This window comes from Chelonia mydas, chromosome 6 (genome assembly GCF_015237465.2).
Source record: "Chelonia mydas isolate rCheMyd1 chromosome 6, rCheMyd1.pri.v2, whole genome shotgun sequence".
Lineage (NCBI taxonomy): Eukaryota > Metazoa > Chordata > Testudines > Cheloniidae > Chelonia > Chelonia mydas.
Window position 1 is genome coordinate 20018358 of NC_051246.2, and position 21067 is coordinate 20039424.

Consider the following 21067-nt stretch of genomic DNA (forward strand, 5'->3'; position numbering starts at 1 on the left):
CGTGGTGCCTCTTGTGGTGACAGCAGTAGCAGGGAACTCTGATTTTGCTGGAAAAGGGAAACTGCTAAGGGACAAATATTAACTATTGTTAACATTTTTGGAACTTTGACATTTTACATCACTTTAACAAACAAAAATATTGAAAAACATAATAAATAAATTAGGTGACACCCATGTTTCAATAGCCAATGTTTTGTGAATTCTTGGCTCAAAGAAATGCTTTGAAAAGACTGGTGCAAATGTTTCTAGGCTCAGGAAACTTTTGTAAGCCTTGCTCCTGGCCAGCAATGATCAAAGAGACATTCAGTCCCTTATTCCCAGCAACCACAATCTTCTTGAGCTGCCTGGCATGCATGGAAAGTGTGACTAACAGGGTACAGTAAATTGTCAACAGAAAATTGGGTTTTTGTCAAAACAATTCTTTTGTGTGAAAACTGTCAGCTTTCCATGGGGAAAACAAACTTTTCTTATGAAAACAGAAAAAAATTTGGTTCTGAAATGCTGCTGAAGTGCTGTATGGGAGTCATAGTTCAGGGGCCTCATGACCCCTTTCTTCTCTATGGGACAGGCTCCCTCTCTGGACTACATCTCCCATAATGCTCCATGGTGGCTCAGCAAGAGAGAAAACTGTGGTGCATCATGGAAGATGTAGTCAGGCTAGGGATCTTGGCCCATGGAGGAGAATGGGAGCATGAGGCAAACAAACTACAATTCCCATAACACATTGCAGCAGCATTTTTTTAATTGAAATTTTGGTTTTCAGCCAAAACGTGTTGGTTTTCAAGGTTTTCTGTTTGTTTTCAGGGGTTTTCCTACCAAAACCTCAATTTTCCATGGTGGGGGAAAAAAAAAAATTCTAACCAGCTCCAATATTCTCCCATGTGCTGTTCCTGCTCAGCAGTCTGCTGTGGTGGGGAACAGGGTCAGGGCTGTACCTCCTCTCTGCTTCTCACTGACCCTTCAGGATGCTGGGTTTCCCCCAAGGATACAGTTCCCGTGCTCCCCTGAGAGCAGGTACTGCAATTATCTCTGGTTCTTGTGTGGGAATTACAAGGGTGTGTGATTAGGACCCTGCCTTCTCCCTCCACATCTGTGTAAATGCCAGGTCCAATCTAGCTCTATTGTAACAATAGCATCAGTGACACTGGTTATGGTGACATAGCAATGCCATGATAAAACCCTGGGTAGGATTTTTTAACTTGTGCATGTAAAACAGCAGGGCAGATTGGCCATGACTTTAGGTTTTTTCCTCCTTTCCTCTGTAGCAGAGCTGTCCACAGGGGAGCACAGGGCCTGGGACAACACCCCCCTTTGCCGCCGGCCCTGCCCCCATGCCAGCCCTTCCCCCAAGCCTCCGCCCCAGCTTTGCCCCCTTCCCCTCCCCCAAGTGATGTCTGGAGCTGGCAGGGTGGGGCAGAGCATAGCAGAGCGGGGTGGGCTGTAGCCAGATTGCTCTGTCCGCTTCCCACCGGTGAGTGTGGGGATGGGCCTGACACCTGCTGCTGGCGCCAGGCCCTCCGCTAATCCCCTGGGCCTCCCTGGACTCTGCATCCCCCCAAAGCGTGGGGCCTGGGGCAGTTGGCCCGGTCCATCTTATGGATGGGACGGCTCTGCTCTGCAGTGTGTGTGTCCAGGACGCTAGGCAGGATTATCGGGGTAAATATCACTTAATCGTTTCCCTGCCATTGGGGGTGCCTCAGACGCTGGTGCACCTCGGTCCCTCCTATCCTTTGCCTGTGGCACATACTAGTCTAGTGTCCTGAGGCTGTAATACTTTGATCTCATTTTGGTTGTTGGGTTTCACGTGATGGGGCTAGGAGTTGTTGGCTGCCTGTGATGTACATCAGACTACATGACCTTCTGGCCTTAAAAGCTATGGTATTATTGCAATTAGATTTTTCAAAGGAAAAGGAGAAAACAGCAAAAGTTGAAGAAGAAGGAAGAGGGAACAACAGACGAAGGGATCTGGGACCACGTGCAGAGATACACCCCACCAAGGAGCAGGAAGATTATCGCTCTTTGAAAGGCTCTGGTAAGACTGTGCTTAGAATACCACATCCACTTCTTAGTCCACTTATGCCAGGTAGATGCATCCCAAACAGGGGGAACTCAGAGAAGAACAATAAATGTAATTAAAGGACTGCACAATTGATCTACGAAAATAGAACAAAGAAACTAAACTGTTATGGCCAAAATATTATAGAGGGACAAATCCCACACTGACATATGCAGGGGTGTTTCCTAGGAAGAAGCCATTTGCTGTGCACTTCTTGGTTCAATTTACACTGTATTAGGAATTTTGTGATGACCATTTATAGAAATGGTTCACATGTGAATACTGTTAAATCAATTAATGCATTGTGGTTGGTCTGTGTGCTCCTACTCAGGCTAGAACACATTTTTATTTCCTTAAAGTGTGGTCATATGGTTTGGCCCAACGCACACAGCCTGTAGACTGGTTTTAATGGTGCCCGTGGTTTAAAACATTTTGAAGCACGTCCTTCTAATGCAACTGAACTGCTTCTGGAGTGCTGTATGGGAGTCATAGTTCATGTGCCACATGACCTCTTTCTTCTTTATGGGCCAGGCTCCCTCTCTAGACTACATCTCCCATGATGCATCATGTGGCTCAGCAAGGGAGAAAACCATGGTGCATCATGGAAGATGTAGTGAAGCTAGGGATCTTGGCCCATAGAGAAGACAGGACCTTCATAAGCAAGTCAGCTGTCCACTGAAACAGTGGCACTCTACCTTCCACCCTGCACTATTTAGGATTAAAGAAGGGCCCAGCCCAGTCCTGTCCTCCAGTGTTTGGAGTGGCAGTAGCAAGGAATGGGCGTGCAGGATGAGGCAGAGAAGAGTATGTAGAGGTGAGAAAAACAGAAAGGGATTGAAAGAGCTAGCAAACAGGAGAGGAGAGAAAACATAACCAAGGGGCAAGAAGAGAAGTAGTTTAAAATGACAAAAGAAGACAAAAGGGGGAGGGGGAGGAGAATAAAGAATTAAAACAGAAGCTAAAAGAAAAGATCAGAATGAACAAAAAAACCGAATAAGCTAAATTATCTTTATTCAGAAAAACACTTACGCAAATGCTTAACTTTAAGCACATGTTCAAATCTCATTTATTGTAATGGGACTTAAATCTGTGCTTAATTGCATTGATGAATCAGAACAAAGATGATAGAGGATCAAGGACAAAATAATTAAACTATAAAAGATGAGACTATTTTTAACATGTAAAATTCTAGCAAAATGTTGAGTCACATGATGGTGGGAATGCTGGCCGAAGGGGGGTGGGGGAGAAGGGAAAGCTAGAATGTCGGCAATATTTTGTCCTGTCCAACTTCTGGATATAACCAATGAATGGCAGGTCACATGACCTTTGTTTGATCAACTGTACTCAGTATGTCTAATGCTTCATGCCATTGTCATTGAATTAGATTACCAGAAGAAGTATAGAGAACATATACAAGAAGAATATCAACTAATAGAGGACAGGAATGCTCGCACGGGTGAAAATGTGAGACTAGTCAACAGATACACAAAACTGCTTATTGTAAAGGAACATCGGAGGCGGGAGGAGAAAGAACATGAAATAATCACCAGAGGAAGGAGACACGCAGAGTTGATGGCTCAACGAACCAGTCACACTAAGATTCGTCGTTTATTTGATCCTGATAGAAGTCGACAAAGCCCAAGAACTGTGGTGCTGCAGGGAGCTGCTGGAATTGGGAAAACAATGACAGCAAGAAAGATCATGTGGGACTGGGCAGCTGGAAAACTCTATCAAAAAAAGTTTGATTATGTTTTCTATATAAATTGCAGAAAAATAAATCCTGTTACTGAACTGAAAAGTGTTGCTGATTTGCTTTTAGACAATTGTCCTAACAGAAAAGGACCAATTAAAGAAATCTTTGAGAAGCCAGAAAAACTCCTGTTCATAATAGATGGTTTTGATGAATTGAGTTCTTTGCTAGATATTGATGAAGTCAATCTGTGCACTGACCCATTTCAGGAGAAGCCAGTGAAAACCGTACTGTGCAGTTTACTGAGAAAGAAAGTTCTTCAAAAATCCTTCCTACTGATCACTACAAGACCAACTGCTCTGGAGAAACTACAGCAGAATTTGAGGATTCCACGTTATGCAGAGATAATGGGATTTTCTGGAGAAGAGAGGAAAGAATATTTTCATAAATTCTTTTGTGATATAAAGAAAGCAACACAAGCCTTTAATTTTGTCAAAGAAAATGAAATCCTCTTCACCATGTGCTTTGTCCCCATTGTGTGTTGGATCATCTGCACGGTTATGAAGCAACAGATGGAAAGAGGGGAAGATCTTGCACAAACTGCAAAAACAACCACATCGGTATATTTGCTCTTTCTGTCCACTCTGCTAACTGATCATTTCACTGACTCAATGCAACAGCCTAAAACTACCCTGTGGAATCTTTGCTCACTGGCTGCAGATGGAATTTTAGAACAGAAAATACTGTTTGAAGAAGGTGACCTGAAGAAACACAATTTATCTTTGTCTAACGCTCAGTCTCTCTTTCTGAATAAAAGTATTTTTCAAAAAGATATAGAATGTGAAAGTGTCTACAGCTTCATTCACTTGACTTTCCAAGAATTTTTTGCAGCTCTCTTCTATGTGCTAGAGGAAGATGAAGAGACAATGAAAAAATCATTGTCTTCTAAGAAAGATGTGAACAATTTGCTAAAAATTTATGGACCATCTAAAAATAATTATTTGATGGTAACAGTACGTTTCTTGTTTGGTCTCTTAAATAAAGAGAGACTAAATGACATGGAGAAAAAATTACATTGTAAAACATCATCTGAAATAAAACTGGATTTATTGAAGTGGTTTGAAGTAGAAGCTAAAAAAATCTCCCCTCTGCCCTATAAGACCTATGAGGAACTGCGTGACCAGCTTGAGTTGTTTCACTGTTTGTATGAGTATCAGGAAGAAGAGTTTGTGAAAAGTGCAATGGATAATTTCCAAGAAATTAGATTGGAACACATCAGGCTTACAGCAATGGATGAAATTGCTCTTTCATTCTGTGTAAAGAACTGTTGTAGTAAGCAGTCACTTTACTTATGTAATTGTACTCTTGGGATTGGGGAACGAGAAGAAGGATGGATAGCAAAGCTACGGAAATGGTTATTTCCTCTGTAAGTATCACAGTTTATTTAATACTAATCAGTAAATCCTTAGAGTGACATCTCATCATATCACCATTATAATGCCCCTCTTTTCCAGCAGATTATAAGATATTTGCAGATTTGTCTTGGTCTTTCCCTGTAAAATGAGGTTACACTGTCCCTCTGGGTCTGGTTGGGTCGAGGTAGCTGGGTCAGAAAACCTTATGATTGCAGGATAGGCAGGAATAAGGAAGTGAGGGTTAAGCAGAAGGACCTGGAAACAGCTGGGACCAGTTAGCTTCCTGGGAAACTAGATTGGATCAGATAGAAGGAGAGGAAGTTAAGATGCTATGGGCTGGAGTGGTTAGCTAGGTACCTGTCTGCATTGAAGAAGTTGGATACCAGAACTGGAGTAAACATTTTAGCTTTGCCAGTTTCACCAGTGCTGTATAGAGGAGAAATGTAACCTCCTTGTTCCTACTATATATATATACTCCTGTTTATACATCCAACGATCCCATTAGCCCTTTCAGCCACAGCATTGCACTGGGAGATCATGGTCGATTGGTTCTCCATCATAACTCCAAGTCCTTTTCAGAGTCACTGCTTTCCAAACTACTGTTCCATATTATAAGCATGCCCATATTCATTGCTCCTTCCATCTGACCTGTCAAAAGGCATGTTGTTTGTGTGGATCAGTTTAGCTAGAGATCCAGCAAGCTCTGTATAAGTGACCTGCCCTGTCCTACAGCCTAGTCACAGTAGCAAATGAGTTAGACCTGCCCAGGTCCTTGAGGACCTGAATAGCAAAAGAAAAAGGTATAAGGACTAGAACCTGGGTCTGCAGAGCCTGGGACAGCTGATATTCCCAAAGTGCCATCAGGCAGCCCTGTAGTAGTTAAGCCAGGGAGCTCTATGGAGAATAGGTGCTGCAGGATGTACTTACTGCCCAAGAGATCCAGAGTGAGGTACCCTGTGGCCCTCTGATTGTCCAAGTGCCCTATTTAACCCCAGGGGTTTCCCCAGGAAGTTGTCTGGGCTGCCATACAGACTTTGGCCTGCTGCAGTGCCAGACTTTGCTTGGCCTCCTGATCTCCAGCCTCTGACTCTAGCCTGATTCTGACCCTGACCCTTGCCTACAGAACCTGGCTCTTGTGATTCCTCCAACTCCAGCCTAGCAACTACTGTCCCTAGAGAGCAGAGCTCAGCCCACCTGTGACCACTAGGCCAGACCACCTACGCCCCAGTCCTTCACAGCAGGATTAGCCACAAACAATTCAGAAGACTCTCAAATGGCAGCTGACTGTAGCTCAGCTCCTGCTACTCCTGGACTCTGTTGGCACCCACCCAGCTGCCTGAAGCCATCAAGCAATCACCTCTTGTTCCCTCTCCACTAGCCTTAGCATCTTCCCGAAGGCTACAATCCAAGCCTTGCTGTTTCCTGCACTGCCCAGTCCCTGGCCATGTCACAGGTGATCCCCAGCCATTAGTCAACATCTTACACTACAGCTCCACCTGGCTGCTGGTGGCAGTCGTGCTACTGCATTCTCTCACCCGGTGAGAGGTTGATCTGTTTTGGTTCTGCTGGGCAGTATCCTTAATTCCTTCTCTGTAATGTGTGCAGCGCCCAACTGCGAAGTGTCTCCTGCCCACCCCCTTCCCTCAGCTCAGTTATGGGACAATGTGAAAGGGGCAGTATTTGGGATAGTCTCCTCCTGCATAGATCCTGCTCCTGAGTCAGGGGCAGGTGCTGGCAGCAATGAGCAATTCACAGGCTGCTGTCACTACTGGAAAGCTTTAGGGTCCAGTGAGATCTGAGGATCCAAAGATCCACCATGTAGTGCACTAACTCACTCCAGCTGCTAATGGACCCAAGAGGCCAAACCTGCAGACAGGGATCAGTGTAGCATATGGGAATCTGTGTCCCACAGATTTGTCGTTTTGCCAAAAAAATGAGATTTTATTATGAGGAAATAGAATGTAGCTGCCTGCCTGAAAGGCTCTTGTGAGTTTCATTTTCTGTTAGTGAAATTGACAAAAGCTTTCCCAGAGGGCCGCCTTGGAAGCATGCAGGGTTGTTCTGCCATCCCCTAGCCCTGGGGCAGAGAAAGGCAGAGGACGCGCAATGCATCCTCACCTCTTACCTAGCTCTAGGGGATGGACAGGTGCAGTGTCTGTTGTTTTGATGTTTTAATCCTGATCTGGGGCAAAACATCTTTCCATGAAAAATTTCACTTTTTCAGATGGTCTACCCTTTTTTCATCCCGTGCTACTGGTAACAGCTGTGTGTGTGGAAGGGGATTGTAAAATCTTTGTGCCCCTAGAGATCAGTCCGCTTGACTCCAAATTAAAGGATCAGGTCCATTAGCCTGAAAGCATCAGTATCATCTTCATGATTCTTCCCACGCCGTCAGGGCAGAAGGCAGATATCGAACAATGCCAATCCTCCCTGTGCTGGGCTTGTTTTCCATGTCTTTTATATTCAGCTGTAATAATTCCACTTCAGCCTTTATTGAGCTACAGAATGTGCCTCTAGGTCAGTCTCTCTGTCACTTGCCCTGGAGTCAACAAAGAGAGGCTTGTTTGGGAAGCCGCTTATGAACCTTCTTAAAAGATGCCCCAAGTCTGACCACCGCTTCTTCCATAGTACTTGTATTGTTGTACAGGAGGTAGTTGTGCCATTGCGAGGACCTGTTCACTGCTTACTCTGTCCATCTCTTTTACGCTGAATAGTCTGTGCAGCCACCAGCAATGAACTCTGTTTAATTTGCATTGAATGGACTTCCATATTGATGGATTCCAGTTTTGATAATTTTGTTAATCACGTTGGACTTCCATGTTGTTGGTAGTGATGGAAATACAGCACTTGTTTTACCTATTCATAGAATCTCAGGGTTGGAAGGGACCTCAGGAGGTCATCTAGTCCAACCCCCTGCTCAAAGCAGACCAATCCCCAACTAAATCATCCCAGCCAGGGCTTTGTCAAGCCTGACCTTAAAAACCTCTAAGGAAGGAGATTCTGGGCTTTACACGAAACACGGTCACCACTATCATGAATGAGGCTGCCAAGATAAGTTAATTTATTCAGTTTTTCAAGGCTTCATCTCTCAAATAGATAAAATTATTGATCCATAAATTTATTTTGATAACTTCTGTTTTTAATTGATTAATAATAAGACCTACTTGCTTGGCAGAATTTGCAAGATCACCTGTCTTTCACTGCGTACCTTCAACTCATTTATTTGTAAGAAAAATGTCACCTGCAAAGTCTAGGTCTCCAGGCTCCCCATGTATCCCCACAATGCCCATCTCCATACTGACAGGCAGTCAAAGTCAATAGCAACTCCCAAAAAAAGAGGCACAACACACAACCTTGCCTGACCCCAACATTAGCATTAAACCAGTCTGCTAACTCTTGGTTTGCCTTTATTGTGCACAGAGCATTCTGACACAAAGTCATAATAATTTGAATGATTTTCTCTGCCACCAGGATTCCCTATTTACACTATCAAATGCCTTTTGGAAACCCGCAATATTCAAGACTACTGGCAACTGCCATTTATTACTTGGTTCTACGGCAGGGGTGGCCAACCTGAGCCTGCCAAAGAGCCACAGTAATACGTCAGCAGCCCCCCATCAGCTCCTCCTCCCCCACTCCCAGCGCCTCCCACCCACCGGCAGCCCTGCTGATCAGCGCCTTCCCCTCCCTCCTCCCCCACTCCCAATCAGCTGTTTCATGGCATGCAGGAGGCTCAGAGGGGGAGGAGCGAGGGTAAGGCAGGCTCAGGGGAGGGGGCAGAAAGGGGTGGAGTGGGGGCAGGGCCTGTGGCAGAGCCAGGGGTTGAGCAGTGAGCACCCCCCGGCACATTGGAAAGCTGGCGCCTGTAGCTCCAGCCCCGGGATCAGTGCCTAGACAAGGAGCCGCACATTGACTTCTGAAGAGCCGCATGTAGCTCTGGAGCCACTGGTTTGCCACCCCTGTTTTACGGTCTACACAATTTCTACCTGGCCAAAAAACAGCTTACCATTCTCTAAATCTGCTATCTATGGCTTTTAAAGGCTTGTCTACATGAAGACATCCGTGAAAGTTAATTTGAATGAACTAAAGTCATACATTTGAAGTGGATTAATTAAACTATGTTAAATCCCTGCGTGGATGCTGTTTTACGGAATTAAAGTGGCCTTAATTAGGTTTAGTTTAATTCACTTCCAAAGGCCATTTAAATTCTGAATAACAGTGTCCACACAGGGATTTAATGTGGTTTAACTTAGCCGCTTCAAATTCACACTTTTAGGGCATGGCTGCACGTGCAGATGTAGAGCGCTGTGAGTTAAACCAGCCCTCAGAGAGCGCCGTAGGGAAAGCGCTGCAGTCTGTCCACACTGACAGCTGCAAGTGCACTGGCGTGGCCACGTTTGCGGCTCTTGCAGCGGCATTGGGAGCGGTGCATTATGGGCAGCTATCCCACAGAGCACCTCTTCCCATTCTGGCGCTGTGGCTTGTGGGAAGGAGCGGGGGTTGCGGGGCATTCTGGGTCCTGTCCCAATGCCCCGTGATGCATCCCAGCAATCCCTATGCTTCCGTCCGCATTTGGCGCCATCTTTCAGCGGTTTTTGTACTGCGCGCTCTGTCTTCCCTTTCGGTCTGCGGGAGTGGATCCCGAAGTGCTGAGGAGTATGCTGACGAGTCTCGCCAGCACATCACGTTTGGCAGTCGAGTTATTCCTTAAGCTACAAAGTGACAGTGAGGAGTCTGACTATGATATCGACTCTCGTAACACATATGACACGAGATTGCTTGTGGCATTCACGGACATGCTCACCACCGTGGAAACGCCACTTTTGGGCTCGGGAAACAAGCCCTGAGTGGTGGGATCACATCGTCATGCAAGTCTGGGATGACGAGCTGTGGCTGCAGAACTTTCGGATGAGAAAAGCCACTTTCATGGGATTGTCTGCTGAGCTCACCCCCAACCTGGGGAGCAAGGACACGAGATTGAGAGCTGCCCTGATGGTGGAGAAGCGGGTGGCTATTGCAATCGGGAAGCTGGCAACTCCAGACAGCTACCGATTGGTCTCTAACCAATTTGGAGTGGGAGAGTTGATCGTCGGAATCACGTTGATGCAAGTTTGCAGGGCCACTAATCGCATCCTGCTCAGAAGAACCGTGACTCTGGGTAACGTGCATGACATTGTGGCCGGCTTTGCACAAATGGGTTTCCCTAACTGCGTAGGGGCGATAGATGGGACTCGTATTCCAACTCTGGCACAAGCCCACCTAGCCTCCAAGTACGTTAATCGGAAGGGTTATTTCTCTGTGGTTCTCCAGGTGCTTGTGGATCACCGTGGGTGTTTCATTGACATTAACACAGGCTGGTCCAGAAAGGTGCATGAAGCACGCATCGTTCTGAACACTGGCCTGTTCAGGAAGCTGCAAGCCGGGACTTTTTCCCCAGACCAGAAGATCACCATAGGGAAAGTCGAAATGCCCATTGTGATCCTTGGAGACCCTGCTTACCCTTTAATGCCGTGGCTCATGAAACCCTACACAGGGAGCCTTGACAGCAGCAAGGAGCGGTTCAACAGCAGGCTGAGCCAGTGCAGAATGACTGTGGAGTGTGCTTTTGGCTGTTTAAAGAGCCGCTGGTGCTCTCTGTATGGGAAGCTGGACCTGGCCGATGACAACATCCCCACGGTTATATCCGCATGTTGTACCCTCCATAACGCGGAGGTTCAACACCTGGAGGCTGAATTTGAACAGCCAGAGAGCAGGGCTATTAGAGGGGCCCAGCGTGGGGCTGCAAGGATTAGGGATGCCTTGAGGGTGCAATTTGAGGCTGAAAGCCACCAGTAATGTTTGGTGCCCTGCACGGGAGTGAAATTCAGTGATTCCAATATTAGTAGGAATCTGTGCTTGCTACACTGACTTGCAGTGCCTGTTGCTTTCCTGGGCTAAGGTATCTTTTACTTAATGCAATAATAAAGAATGTTTTCAAAGCCAAAAAAGCCATTTATTTAAAATAAAATGCATTTATTGAAAAGAAACACAACTGCTTGGGAAACAGAAAGGGCAAGGGGGTAGGGTGGGGAACGGTTCAATCACAGATTTGCGTATGTCCTGTTCTCATACTCAGCCTTCGATTACCAGGAGCGCTCCAGTCGCGGAGTCCGGGCGCTCTACGTGCCTTGCCAGTGTGGATGCGTCATGAGTTAGAGCGCACGGGGCTGCTTTAATGCGCTCTAATTCGCAAGTGTAGCCATGCCCTAAGTTAATTCTGATTTAGGATGATTGCACAGAAAACTTTCCCTGGGCCTGAAAGCAGTGTATTCTTGTGCCATTTGTCACAGTCACTCAAATCTTCTTTGTAAGGGAGTTTGATTAAGAACCGTTTTTTCCATTCTTCTGAGATATATTCCTTCTCCCATGCCCAACTGAAAAGGGATAGCAGGATTTTCACTGAAAGAAGCAGCTCACCCATAACCCTGTTTTATATGGCCAAGCTACTAGATGGGGCAGATGCTACACAGGATTAGTGGGGGTTACGCCGCTCTTAGGAATGAATAGCTAACATGATATCAGAACAATGGACTGTGGGGTCTTCATATACCTCTCTTTGTTTTCTTATAAAGAGGCTAATAAATGTCTGCTGTGGAATAAAACCAACCCCATCATCTTCAGGAAAAGAGATGGGAAATCTGCCTTTAGGAAATGATATTTAAAACTCGCGTTCTATCTTCTAGGAACCCACTGATGAAGGATCCGAGAACTTCAACTGCATACGCATTGTTGGAAGGACTCAAGGATCCAAACTGTAAACTAAAGACAATATCGTAAGCAAACTCCTCTCTTACAGCCCTTTTGTGACTGCTGCTATGCCAGGAGTTGGGCAGCAATGCATTTCTGCCCAGTGTCTGGTCTTACTCTGTATTCCATTTGAAATGTAACTCTGAGCTGCAAATCACAGTAAACATCTAAAGAATCAAACTCCATGAAACCACTAAACTAACTGTGTGGCAAACCCTTGTCTCTGCCCCCGCCCAGTAAGTAGGCCAGCTGCTGGGCTGATGCACAAGGTGGAGGAATCCTCCTCACCCAGGGCACAGAGCGGCTGTGGAGTTTCTTCACAGAAACTAATCCAGCCTAATGCTAATGGTGAGAGAGAGACCCATCCTCTGCACTGCATCTCACACACCCAGTGTACCCCTGCACAGAGGAATACAGGGTTGCTCTGTGGCCACTAGGAAAGGTACTGGATTGGCCACTGGGAAAGGTACTGGATTTGCTCCTAAGAGAACAAATGTCCTCTGTTCTCTTCCTTAAATTGTCTCCTGGGGACAGTGAGGTGATTGTTGAATGCACAGAGACTTGAAACACTAGGGTAAGTGACCAAGTGACCTTCATTTCCTGCTAGCTGAGAACTTGTACGCTTCTCACGTATGGCCCCCTCGTGGCCTGGCTAAACTATGGCTCTGTGCAGGTACTACAAATGCTACGGTTCTTATTTAGGGCTTAATGTGCATCAAGCGGGGAGCCGTGCACCGACTGGCTGTGTGGGGCCTGCTGCCGCGCACTAAAGTTCCTTAGCGCACTTTGACCCCCCCCCCACTCGAGATCGTCATATTATTTATTTTAATCCGTCTTTCTAATGTGATACGTGTTTTGTCCTTTACTGACCAAAAGTTAATCACACTTGCTCTGTTTTTGCTTTTCATTTCATCCCCACCTCTGTCTGTTCTGTCCCACTCTCAGCACCTGCCCACTTGTGCGTACTTCTCAGCCATCTGACCCCCACCCACCCCACTCCCCTGAACATGCTACCATGGTTCAAGGGAACAGCGACCTAGGTGAAGACCAGGCATTACAAGTGGGCATAACAAACAGATTGCGGGTAGGGGAGCAGAAAGGGGAGGGGGCGGGAGAGAGAGGACAAGGATAAATTACAGTCACAATTATTAATCAATCATGTCCATGTTTTTCATGTTTCTGAAGGTAAGGTAGACGAGTATTTTGTCAGAAGGGTATATTGTTTTCTAGGCAAAAAACTGTAAATCATCAAGATTATTCATTTATGTATTCTGGTGTGAGAATGCTGCTAGAATCTGATCCTGTAATACCGTCTCCATGTGATTAGTCTTCGGGAAGTCCAGGGGACACTGCTTCACTTAGTAATTAATTATTTAGTAGTAAGGACTGTTTGTGTGAGGCAGGATTGCAGGATCAGGCCCCTAGTTATCGGGCCCATGTTTCCTGAAGTGTCATTAAGCTGTCCTGTCTCCCTAGTGTAACTGTACTGGGAAGTTTTATCCATAGTTTTCAGTTCCCCCAGAATTAAATTTTAGGCTCCCTAGAGATGGAAGCAGGCTCCTGCTCCCTGATAGGCTTGGGGTGGGTGCATTGAAAAAAATCTCTGGGGGTCAGGCTGCCCCAGCTGTAAACCTCTGGATTGACCAGATGGTCAGAGCTCCTCCAGACCAGACCACATGCCTCATTCCTGCATTCCTGCATCCTCATTCCTGCATGTGTCTGCATTGCCTCGACATGCTCATGAAGCTGCTTGCAGCTCTGCATTCAGCTAATGACAATAATCAAATCAAATCTCATGCTGCAGAGGTCAGGGAGGAATTTTTTTTTCAATGTACAATTGGCTTGGTGTAGTCTGGGTTTTTTCTGCCTTCTTCTGTAGCATCAGAAATTAGGCACAGCTGGAGATGGGACACTCGATAGAGTGGACCAGTGCTCTGAGATGGTACAGATAACCCATCTGTCTAAGATGCCTGGCTGGGGTGTCTTGCTCACATGTCAGTCATATAGTGATCTCCAGACTTGGGGTCAGGAAGGAATTTCCCCCAGGTCAGATTGGCAGGGACTTTGGCGGGGGTGGGGGGAAAGGGGTTGTCATCGCCTGCAGTGTGGGGCGTGGATCACCTGCTGATAGCGTCTGGATATATCTCGCAAAATCACATCCCTGCCTTTGCAAGGGCCTCAGCCACGGTGGCACCTCAGTCTCTCTTGTTCGCTGCCACTGATGCACAACAGTTTAGTTTCCCGAGGACTGAAATGTTTGGGGCTAACTAAAGTCTTTGGGATTAATATAGGGGTGACCTGGTGCTGTGTCGTGGCCTGTGATCTACAGGAGGTCAGACTAGATGATCTGGTGGTCCCCTCTGGCCTTAAACTCTATGAAACTATGGAAGTCCCCAGATGGAATCTATCACTAAGCGGTGGTTCTTTGAGTGACAGCACATGTGTGTTCCACTTTAGGTTTCCACTTTGTTTCGAAGAAGAAGAAGAAGAAGAAGAAACAATTACTAACCTGTTCCATAACTGTTGTTCTGCAAGATGTGTTACATGTGTCCATTCCACATCCCACCCTCCTATCCCTCTATAGCTAGTCTTTTTGGTTAGAAGGAACTGAGGAGGGTCAGGGGCAGCTCCAGCCTTTATACCATCACACGGCAGCGCGTGCCAGCGGAGGACCCCTACGCCACCCCTGCTGATGGAAAAATCTCTGACAACAGTGCACTGGACCTGCAGATGTTTCTAAAGTGGAAAGGACGTGTGCAATACATCTTGAAGAACAACAGTTACAGAACTGTTAGTAACATGGACCACAGATATAATAGACCGGGGGAGGTTAAGCCTCCCCAAACCCAGGCCATGGCCCCACCCACCCTGTGCCCTGAGGCCCCGCCCTCGCTCCGCCTCTCCCCTGAAGCTGGTGTGGGCTTGGCTTGGGCCAGTGGCCCGGAGCTTAATGCCCAGGCTGGCCAGCGGCTTGGAACCCCGGCAGGCGGGGCTCAGGCTGCAGTGTGGGATTTGGGGGGGCTCAAGCCACAATGGAGGGCTCGGGGCTACTCTGGCGGGGTGGGGGAGCGGCCGGCCTCATGTGGGGCAGGGGGCTAGCCTCTCCGAATGGAGAGTTCACCCACCACGCATGGTTAGTAACTGTTTCATACAGTGCAGAGGTAACTTTGATCTGTTCATTTCTTCCCTTCAGCTTGTCCAGCTGCAAACTCTCATCTGCTTTCCCTGAGGACCTCTCTCCTAAGACCCTCTTTACAAACTGGTCCCTGGAAAAGCTGGATCTGAGTGCCAATACACTGGGAGACTTAGGATTGAAACATCTGTGTGAGGGACTGAAACATCCACTCTGTAAACTGCAGATACTGCTGTAAGTAACCCACTGCTATATTTTGTTAGTACATGACTTTTTCACTCATCTCTGTGTTGTTTCACCCACCTGCTTTGTCCTACCTTTTAGCCTAATAGCTGTTTGAGGCAGAGATTGTCATATTTTTGTACAGCACCTGGGACACTGCGGCCTAGACCTGGTTGAAGCCTCTACATGTTACTGCAATGCGAATATTTATTAATCAGTAATAAATACCATGTGTTGAGGCACCCAGTCTTGCAAACTCAGCAGGAGAAGGATGTGTCAACACATGTAGGACAGGAAGTGGTGTTGATGGATCCTTCACTGAGCATCAGTGGTGGGAGTCCAGCCACTGTGCTGACTTCCTTCAGTTCTGCCACCATCTTAGCCATGCAGCTCGACTTCTCCATTCTTACTGAATTCCGTAACCACAAACTCAGGCGCCTTGTAACACTTCCTTAAAATCCAGTGTGACCTGCCTCCTCCCTCTCCCTGCTAGTCCCCAGCTCACTCTCCACTTTACCAGGACTGATGCGTCCTGCAAGGGTAGACGCAGTCATACAGGTGTAAATGTGCTTGATACTAGGGCTGTCGACTAATCCCAGTTAACACACATGAGTAACTCAAAAAAATTAATCATGCTTAAAAAAATTAATCGCCGTTTTAATCAAACTGTTAAACAATAGAATACCAATTGACATTTATTAAATATTTTGGATGCTTTCCTACATTTTCAAGTATGTTGATTTCAATTACAATACAGAATACAAAGTGTACAGTACTCATTTTATATTATTACTATTACAAATATTTGCACTGTAAAAATGATAAACCAAAAAATATTCGTTTTCAATTCACCTCATACAAGTACCATAGTGCAATCTCTTTATTGTGAAAGCGCAACTTACAAATGTAGATCGTAACAATGTAAAACTTTAGAGCCTACAGGTCTCCTCAGTCCTACTTCTTGTTCAGCCAATCTCTCAGAGAAACAAGTTTGTTTACATTTACGGGAGATAATGCTGCTCACTTTTTATTTACAATGTCACCTGAAAGTGAGAACAGATGTTTGCATAGCATTTTTGTAGCTGGCATTGCAAGGTATTTACATGCCAGATATGCTAAACATTCGTATGCGCCTTCATGTTTTGGCCACCATTGTAGAGGTCATGCTTCCATGCTGATGACGCTTGTTAAAAATGTGTTAATTAAATTTGTGACTGAACTCCTTGAGGGAGAATTGTATGTCCCCTGCTCTGTGTTTTACCCACATTCTGCCGTATATTTTGTGTTATAGCAATCTCGGATGATGACCCAGACTCTGTCTGGAATATTCTGAAAATCTTCTTGCACTGTGCACAAATAAAATCTGAGTCAGGAATTCATCATGTAATTAATTTTACCAATTTAAATGCAATGGGTGACATGTATACAGGCTTTACAGACACTGAAACTACCAAGTTACCAGAAAGAAGGACGTGTCACTGCACTAAGTGAAGTGAATACTGACCCCTTTTTGGAAGGAGATGGTTATTTCTCTCTCTGTTCCCATTGCAGGTTGTGGCAGTGCCGTCTCTCAGCTGCTTGCTGTGAGGATCTCTCTGCTGCCCTCAGTACAAACCAGTCCCTGACTGAGCTGGAGCTGAGTGGGAATGAACTGGGAGATTCAGGAATTAAACTTCTGTGTGAAGGGCTGAAACATCCCAGCTGTAAACTGCAGAAATTAGTGTAAGTCATTGATAGTTTTCTTGTTAGACCAGCCTTTGCAAAAGTCCTGTCTAATTTTGCACTGATAATATTTTGAGGTCCTATTTTCACTTATGAAATCACCTGCATTTGCAGGAGAAACTGGATATATTTTGTACATTACATCTTATGGTTGTTAACAAACAGTCGTAACAGCCACATGAAAATCCATTTTCTACTGGTCCAAGCCTCAAATATTGGGACTGTCCCTATAAAATCAGGAAATCTGGTCACCCTACTGTCTGTTCACTGTGCACATCTCCATCTCTGCAGGGTTTGGGATTGCCATCTGACTGATGCTTGCTGTGGAGATCTCTCCTCTCTGCTCAGCACAAACCGGTCCCTGAGAGAGTTGAACCTGAGTGGCAATAACCTGAGTTATTCAGGACTGAAGCTTCTGTGTGAAGGACTGAAACATCCAAACTGCAAGTTAGAGAAGCTCGAGTAAGTGACTTCAGGTTTCTGTATCAAAAGAATCCATTGCAGTGTGCGCTGGTCTTCCAGTCACCCAGCTGTGTATCGACTACACGGACCAATCAGGTGAATTGGGATGATCTGTACGGGCCGAGGACGGGAGTGTGTTCTGTGCCTCCAGAAGGCACTGCGCACATAAGGGCAACCTAGGGGAGGCGGCCAAAGTGGCTTTAAGCCTCCTTTATGCCACTCTGACTCCAGGCTGGTCAGGGCTTGAAACAGCCGACAGTGTAACTTAAGTAACCTGCCTCCTCCAGCCTCCAACACCGGGGCTTGCACAAAGCAGCCTGTGACTGTCGGGCACAATGCTAGTAGTGGGGGAATTTCCCCCCCCCCACCTGCTAAGGGGCAGTTGCTGCCCTGTATGCTGCTGCAACAGTGTGCAGGGGCTGTAGAAGGAGGGAGAATTCTCCCCCGTGTGTGTGTGATTTTCAGGGCAGGGACAGTGTCTCCCCAACTGTTTGTATGGCAGTTAGTAGAGCTGGTCTGGAAGTTCCCACTGATACATTTTTTAGATAGAAAATGTTGGTTTCTTCAGAATTGAAATTTTCCAAGTGAAAACTTTTTGTGTGTGTGTTAGGAAAATCAAACGAAAACATTTCATTTTAGGTCAGGTCGACGTTAATCATTGAGTCTGCCTGAACTGCCGCAGTGTGCCATGGGAATTGTAGTTTGGGTCTCTCATCCCCCTCATTCTCACTTATTGGCAGTGTCATAAACATACAGCTAAGGGTAGCCTAGAATTCCTCCTTACCTGTAAGGGGTTAAGAAGCTCAAATAACCTGGTTGGCACCTGACCAAAAGGACCAATGGGGAAAGAAGATACTTTCAAATCTGGGGTGGGGGAAGGCTTTGTGTGTGCTCTTTGGTGTGTGTTCTCTTGGGAAGCAGAGAAGCATCAGGTCAGAAAACTCCTTCTCCTAAAATGAGTCACAATATTGCAAAAAGAGTAAGTAAATAAGGCAAGGTGCATTAGATTATCTTTTCTTTTAGCTTATGAATTTTCCCTATGCTTAGAGGGAGGTTTATCCCTGTTTTTTGTAGCTTTAAAGTTTTGCCTAGAGGGGAATCCTCTGTGTTTTGAATCTGATTACCCTGTAAAGTTACCTTCTATCCTGATTTTACAGAGATGCTTCTTTTACTTTTTTTTCCTTTATAATAAAGTTCTTTTTTTAAAGAATCTGGTTTACCTATTTGGTTGGTAGGTTATTCTCAAGCCTCCCCAGGAAAGGGGGTGAAGGTTCTTGGGGGGATATTTTAGGGAACAGGAACTCCAAGTGGTCCTTTTCCTGAATCTTTGTCTAACTCACTTGGTGGTGGCAGCAGTACCCATCCAAGGACAAGGAAGGATTTGTGCCTTGGGGAAGTTTTTAACCTAAGCTGGTAGAAATAAACGTAGGGGGTCTTTCATGCGGGTCCCCACATCTGTACCCTAGAGTTCAGAGCGGGGAGGGAACCTTGAGAGGCTGCATTCCCCTTCCAGCATATGTCCCCCATGATGGGCCTGCACTGAAGAGCTCAGTCACAGGAAGAGACTGTGACTCATGGGAGACAGTCAGGCCATGGTGCTCATGCCAGTGGGGCAAAGGGGGGCAGGAGGTATTCCAAGAGACACAGCAGCAGCTCCAGTGGGCAAGTTCCCTGCTTAACAAGTAGAAGTCAGCAGCAGAACTGGTTGAAATTAGGGCTTGTGATACAGCATGGCCAGAGGGCAGCAGGAGAGTGTTAGAAGGGAGCCTTCTTCCTTGTAGAGGGAAGAAAGTTTGCTATAAATTAATTAAAGGACCTGAAGCCAGTCACCTGATAAAAACCCCCTGCTTCAATCAGACAAGGGGAGGAATTGAAGCAGAGTGGATTGGTGTTGGAGCAGAAAGCAGTTTGGAGGGAAGGAGAGGAGAGTTTGGAGAGGTGCTGCGGTGGGCTAAGAAGACCAAGACCCTAGGTAAAGGGACACCTGTTTTTGCAGAGGGAGGGCAGGAAGCCCCACAAGCTGAAGGGCAGAAGAGGGAAGTAGCCCAGGGGAAGGAACCGCTAGTTCAAGTGGTTTGCCACTATCCCTAGGCCCCTGGGCTGGGACCCGGAGTAGAGGGTGGGCCTGAGTCCCTCCCTCTCCGCTCCCCTCCTCTAGAAGAGAAAGCATGAGACCCATCATAGTAGTGCCGGCAATTTGCCACAGGCTGGTTGAAATTTTTTTTGTCAAAAATTCATTTGACAGAAAATTTAGTTTAGAACTAAATGGAAATTTTCACATACAATATCTGCTTTCCATTCAAATTCTCAGTCTTTCTTCAGGAAACACAACACTGAAAACTCAAAAACTTTCAGCTGAAAACCAAAATATTTTTGTTTTTTTCAGGGTTTCTCCACCCCCCAACTTAACAGGTGAACATTTGGAGGATGAGGGGATGGAAACCTTTTCTAACCAGCTCTAGTTGAAATGCTCTCTGCCAATTTGTATAATTTTGGTCAATATTTGACTAGTGAACCCTTCACAAAACAATTAAAAAAAACCCTTTTTCTCTGGAGTTCTAAACTATTCACCAAATAATACAAGGCCGCAATTGGGTTACCCTTCCCCCAACCCCTCCAATGAGTACTGCGCACAGTAGCAATGCTATTTCTGTCCTAACACCGAACCAGTCAATCGTTGCTAAATCTATGAGGAACTCATGTATGGCTGGCTGTCATATCTGATGATGATGTCACAGCATTACATGTGTTCTCTTGTGGCTGTATAGCCTGACCTATGAGGAACAAGACTGCAAACAAGTCACACACAAACACGCAGGCTCCCATGGAAGACTTTGCATGATGCTTGGCCCTTTTTTTCCGTCAGTTTTTCTTGTCTGTCTTCCTCAAACTGTTCACAACCGTTATTGACAGAAGCTCTCCATTCATGTCTGTCCTTGGCTGTGTCTTCAAAGTTATCAATATTTAAGCCATAAGGTCAGATTCTGCTCAAGGGTGTCTTTGAAACATTTTCTTTGACTCTCCCTCCGGAGCTTTCTGAGTTTCATCTCACCATAGGGAACTTTCTTTGGAAGTCTGTCATTGCCGGTTATGATAACATGACCTGTGCATCTAAGCTGAGCTTGGATGATCATTGCCCCAGTGGTGGTTTTTGCTTTTTCAAGGATGTTAATGATTGAGACTTTGTCTTGCCATTGACCTTCTGAATGGAGTGGAGAGAGCACATGTGGAATTTTTAAAGTTGCTTAATAAGTCTGAGGTAAGCTGTCCATGTTTCACATCCATATGAAAGACACTATCGCTGCTGCATTATATATAAGGTTTAGATTCTGTTTTGGGTATTTTTAGTAAAAGTGAGGGAGAGGTCATGGGCAATAAACAAAAATTCACAGAAGCCTGCAACCTGTCCCTCAAATTTTACTAAAAATACCCTGGGGTGGGGGGGACTAACAGTGGGAGTGCTGCGGGGGAGCGATTGGGGGCTGCTGCTCTGGCGGCTCCAGGGCCAGCCACCGGCCAGCTTTTCTGGGGGCCCCAGGGCTGGCCGATGGCCAGCTGTTCCAGGGGACTGCACGTCAGCC

The 21067-nt window shown here is 46.0% G+C and overlaps 1 protein-coding gene across 2 annotated transcripts in view; it reads left to right on the plus strand.

The window, feature by feature from the left end:
* LOC102936329 (NACHT, LRR and PYD domains-containing protein 3) overlaps positions 1-21067 on the plus strand; it is a 53523-nt gene that overhangs the window by 10074 nt on the left and 22382 nt on the right. For both annotated transcript variants that reach the window (XM_043549325.1, XM_043549326.1), the window contains exons 5-10: positions 1895-2032; positions 3441-5172; positions 11884-11973; positions 15141-15314; positions 16854-17024; positions 17316-17486. In XM_043549325.1, coding sequence (XP_043405260.1) covers positions 1895-2032; positions 3441-5172; positions 11884-11973; positions 15141-15314; positions 16854-17024; positions 17316-17486 — 2476 coding nt within the window. The remainder of the gene's footprint in view (positions 1-1894; positions 2033-3440; positions 5173-11883; positions 11974-15140; positions 15315-16853; positions 17025-17315; positions 17487-21067) is intronic.